This window comes from Penicillium canariense (genome assembly GCF_028826845.1).
Source record: "Penicillium canariense strain IBT 26290 chromosome Unknown utg000006l_segment0_segment0, whole genome shotgun sequence".
Classification (NCBI taxonomy): Eukaryota; Fungi; Ascomycota; class Eurotiomycetes; order Eurotiales; family Aspergillaceae; genus Penicillium; species Penicillium canariense.
Window position 1 is genome coordinate 2,998,583 of NW_026622733.1, and position 3,703 is coordinate 3,002,285.

The 3,703-nt window shown below is 57.3% G+C and overlaps 1 protein-coding gene across 1 annotated transcript; it reads right to left on the reverse strand.

Annotated features, from left to right (window-relative positions):
* Positions 1-1,415: 1,415 nt before the first annotated feature.
* N7482_009030 (uncharacterized protein) lies at positions 1,416-2,654 on the reverse strand (the record flags this gene model as incomplete). Its single annotated transcript, XM_056691154.1, has 4 exons — positions 1,416-1,579; positions 1,633-1,672; positions 1,803-2,064; positions 2,488-2,654. The coding sequence occupies 4 exons, from the start codon at positions 2,652-2,654 to the stop codon at positions 1,416-1,418; spliced, it is 633 nt and encodes a 210-aa protein (XP_056540919.1).
* Positions 2,655-3,703: the final 1,049 nt, after the last annotated feature.

Here is a 3,703-nt window from a genome sequence, read left to right on the forward strand (position 1 = left end):
TAGCTACCCTAGACGCAGACGCCGAGGGCCCCGAGGGCGTCGTACGAGCTATCTAGGAGGCGATAGATAGGGTAGCCTGCGTAAGCTAGCGGATTACCGTATAGTATAGGTATCTTATCCGGATCGAGGCCGCCCGTACCGACGTATAGGAGAGCCCGTACTAGCCGCTATAGATATATATAGATATAGACAGTATCTAGCGGTACGTAGAGCCGTAGTAGCGGATCCTCCTCTTCTTTACTCGTATATAGCCGCTATATATCTAGCGTAGCCCCCGGTACCGGTTTATCGGCCGGTAACAACGTACGTAGTAGGCACTATAGCGGTACGTAATAGCGACGGCCTAGGGTGCCGACGGCGACGGCGACGGCGGTCGTACGATAGGGGAGCCCGAGCTATATACCCTTACGGCGGTCTAGCAGGCGTACCTAGACTTTTATATTAAGCTCCTTAACTAGTAGATCGGGGCCGAGGAGTACGAGTACGCCCTCGTCTATACGCTAGCCGTACTAGGCCGGCGCCGCGACGGCTAGTAGACAGTCGAGGCCTACCCCCCGCTCCTCTCGTAGACGATCAAGATCGCGCAGTTTATAGTACTCTATAAAGCGCTGCGGCTCGACCCTAATACGGAGGAGATCGTACGATACCTCTAGCACCGGTAGGCGGTCGGTATATAGGATAGCTATAGCCCTATAGAGGACCCCGACTACGTCTTTACCGGCTAGGACGAGGGCTACGCTAGCGCCGCTACCCCCGAGCCTCCTAGCCCGGCGACCCCCGTCGTACGACCCCCGGCCGCTAGCCGCAAGCCCGGGCTAATCTCGTTTACGTAGTAACAGCGACGGCGACCGCGGCCCTTCCGTAAGTAGCTAAAACTCCTAGTCGACACATTTATAGTCCGCAGTACGTATATACCGATGTAGTAGATACTCGATCTTCGTACGTACGGCCTATAGATCTACTATAATAGTACGGCGCCCGGCTATCTTACGTAGATCGGTCCCGACCGGCTTCTCTATAAGGAGGTCCACTTTACGATAGGGGATTTCCGTAGGTTCGTACACGGGCTAGCGGGCTCGGCCCGTTATATCCTATACGACGAGCTTCTCCTCCCTACCGCAGCTACGCCGGTCCCGGCTATCCTATAGGACCGCCTTATAGACGACCCGGCGTAGGGCAAGGCGGGCTAGAGCTTCCTTAACGACTAGCGTACGATATAGCCGGTAGACGGTACGGGGTAGATAACCGGGCGGCTTACCCGTAAGGCCCTAATCTAGCGCTAGTTTATCAACCCGTCCGAGTAGGGGTTCCGGAGGGCGGCTATCTAACGGTACCTATAGTACGTCGTACGATTCCGCGAGTAGCTCAGCGTCGCAGTCTATATTACGGCCGGCTAGCCTAGCCGGGCGCCTAAGTTACTTAGTATCCGGTACCGGAATACCGAGGGCGGCTACCGGAATATCTTTATTAAGAACGGGCTTATCGTCTTTACTAGCCGATACTATAAGGGCTTCTACGCACAGAACGACGCTAAGATTATCTATCGGTATCTCCCGTAGGAGATTAGCGAGCTCGTAGTCTAGTATCTCTAGCTCGTCCTACTATTTATAGAGCGGCTCTAGGCCTACCTACGCTCGTTATCGTCGTCGTACGAGTCTGCGGTACGGGTCTCCTACGTAGCGTATCTATAGCCGCCCGACCCCCTTACCGGCTATAAGTAGACGTCCGAGCGCTTCTAGAAGGTATTAAAGCGGGAGACGGCTATCGGCCTATATAGGTACTCGCTTAATATCCCTACGTACTAGGATATTACTATTAGGATTAGCCGGCGGTTCCTCCGCTCCTCTAGCGTATTCCCCTATAATATCTAGGAGGATCGTACGATAGAGGGCGGGCGGGCGCCCGAGGTAGACGACAAGGCCTAGATAGACGACGAGTAGTTCCTTAGCTATATTACCGACCTTTAGGCGGCGCACTCGTCGTACGTAGCCGGGATAATCTACGGGCGCGAGGTAAGCGAGTAGGCCGGTACGACGGCGTACCGGCGGGAGCTCTTCTGCCTCTCTAGCACCGACTAGTACTAGTTCCTCGGGTTCCCGTCGTACGAGGATGCGCTAGGCCGGCGGCCGGGCTAGCGTAGGCGGGCAGCGCCGTAGGAGACGGCTAGCGCCGAGGCGCAGGATAAGCGCCGGTTCCGCCTCCGTAAGACCGACCTAGCCGAGGCCGTACGATAGATAACTAGGGACGAGCAGCTACGGTTCCGGGGCGTCTAAGGTCCGGCCCTCCGGGCGATCTAGTACAAGGCTAGCACCGTCGTAGCGGTAATACCTACCGGGGGCGGTAAGAGTATACTCTTTATGCTCCCGGCGTAGGTCGCCGGCGGGCTTACGGTCGTAGTAGTCCCGCTAATCGCGTTACGGGCGGATCTCTAGGCACGTTATACGACGCTCGGGGTATCCTGCGTAGCGTAGGAGAGTCGACGGCTACCGGACGAAGCGTCGATCGTGCTTATTACGCCCGAGTCGGCGCTTAGCGTAGATTTCACGACGTTTCTTAACCGACAGCGGCTCCTCTAACGTCTCGACCGGATCGTAATCGACGAGTGCTACGTTCTCCTCTACCGGGACGCGACCTTCCGTCCGCTCCTTAGGCATCTCGGCCGGCTTATCGCAGCGTAAACGTAGCTCGTGTTAGTAAGCGCGACGCTACCGCCGTCGGCCGAGGCGCAGCTCTAGTAGCGGATACGGTGTACGTAGGCGGACGTAGAGCTCTACCGGGATCGTACGAGCCGGGGTAATATCGTATACCGTATATAGCGGCCGGCCGTCGCGTAGGGGTTTGCGGGGCCGAACTAGTAGATCTAGATAGAGCCAGTTATTCTGTTCGTACGATAGCGGATTTAGCGGGTTACGGCCGGGCGGGTGATTATCTACGGTAGTACTACGACGTACGTCGGTATCCTTACGGGCGAACTAGGGTACGAGGCGTACTATAGCTACTAGGACGATAAGGCGGGGATCCTAGAGCGCTTCCGGTAGGGCCCTACGGGGGTCGTAGTAGCGACGAGTACGCTAGGGCTTAGGCTCGATATCCCCGACGTCCGCTACGTAATCTACCTCGGCTAGCCCCGTACGATCCTAGATTATACGTAGGAGAGTAGGCGGGCGGGGCGGGACGGGCAGGCGAGCGAGGCTATTATTATCTAGCCTACGGGGATAGACGCAGCGCCCCTGTAGATAGCGGCGGACCCTAATACTACGGCGGACGCGGACGAGTAGGCCGGGTAGCAGCGGTTAACCGAGTATATTACGGCTAGGCCCCGACGGTACCGGTAGGTAATCCTAGATAGATATCTCGACGGGACCGTCGGAGACTAGCGGGTTCGATGCGGCGATAGGCCCTAGGGGTCGTACGAAGTGCGATGCGATAGGTATAAGCCCGACTAGGAGAGCTATGTAGGGGCGGCTACTACGGGTACGACGACCCCCCTAAGGGCGGTAGGCCCGCCGGATAGCGGCCGCGGAGGTATTAAGCGTATAAAGCAGCGGCGTAGCGGTACGGCCGAGGGACCCCTAGCGGGCGTCGTCCCCGGTATACGGGGGGAGGTATTAGTAGGAAACGCTATTCTACCTATAGTCGTACGAGGCGGGACAGAGGCGGCGGAGTGATATCGCGGGTAGGACGTAGTCGGGACCCCTAGGTC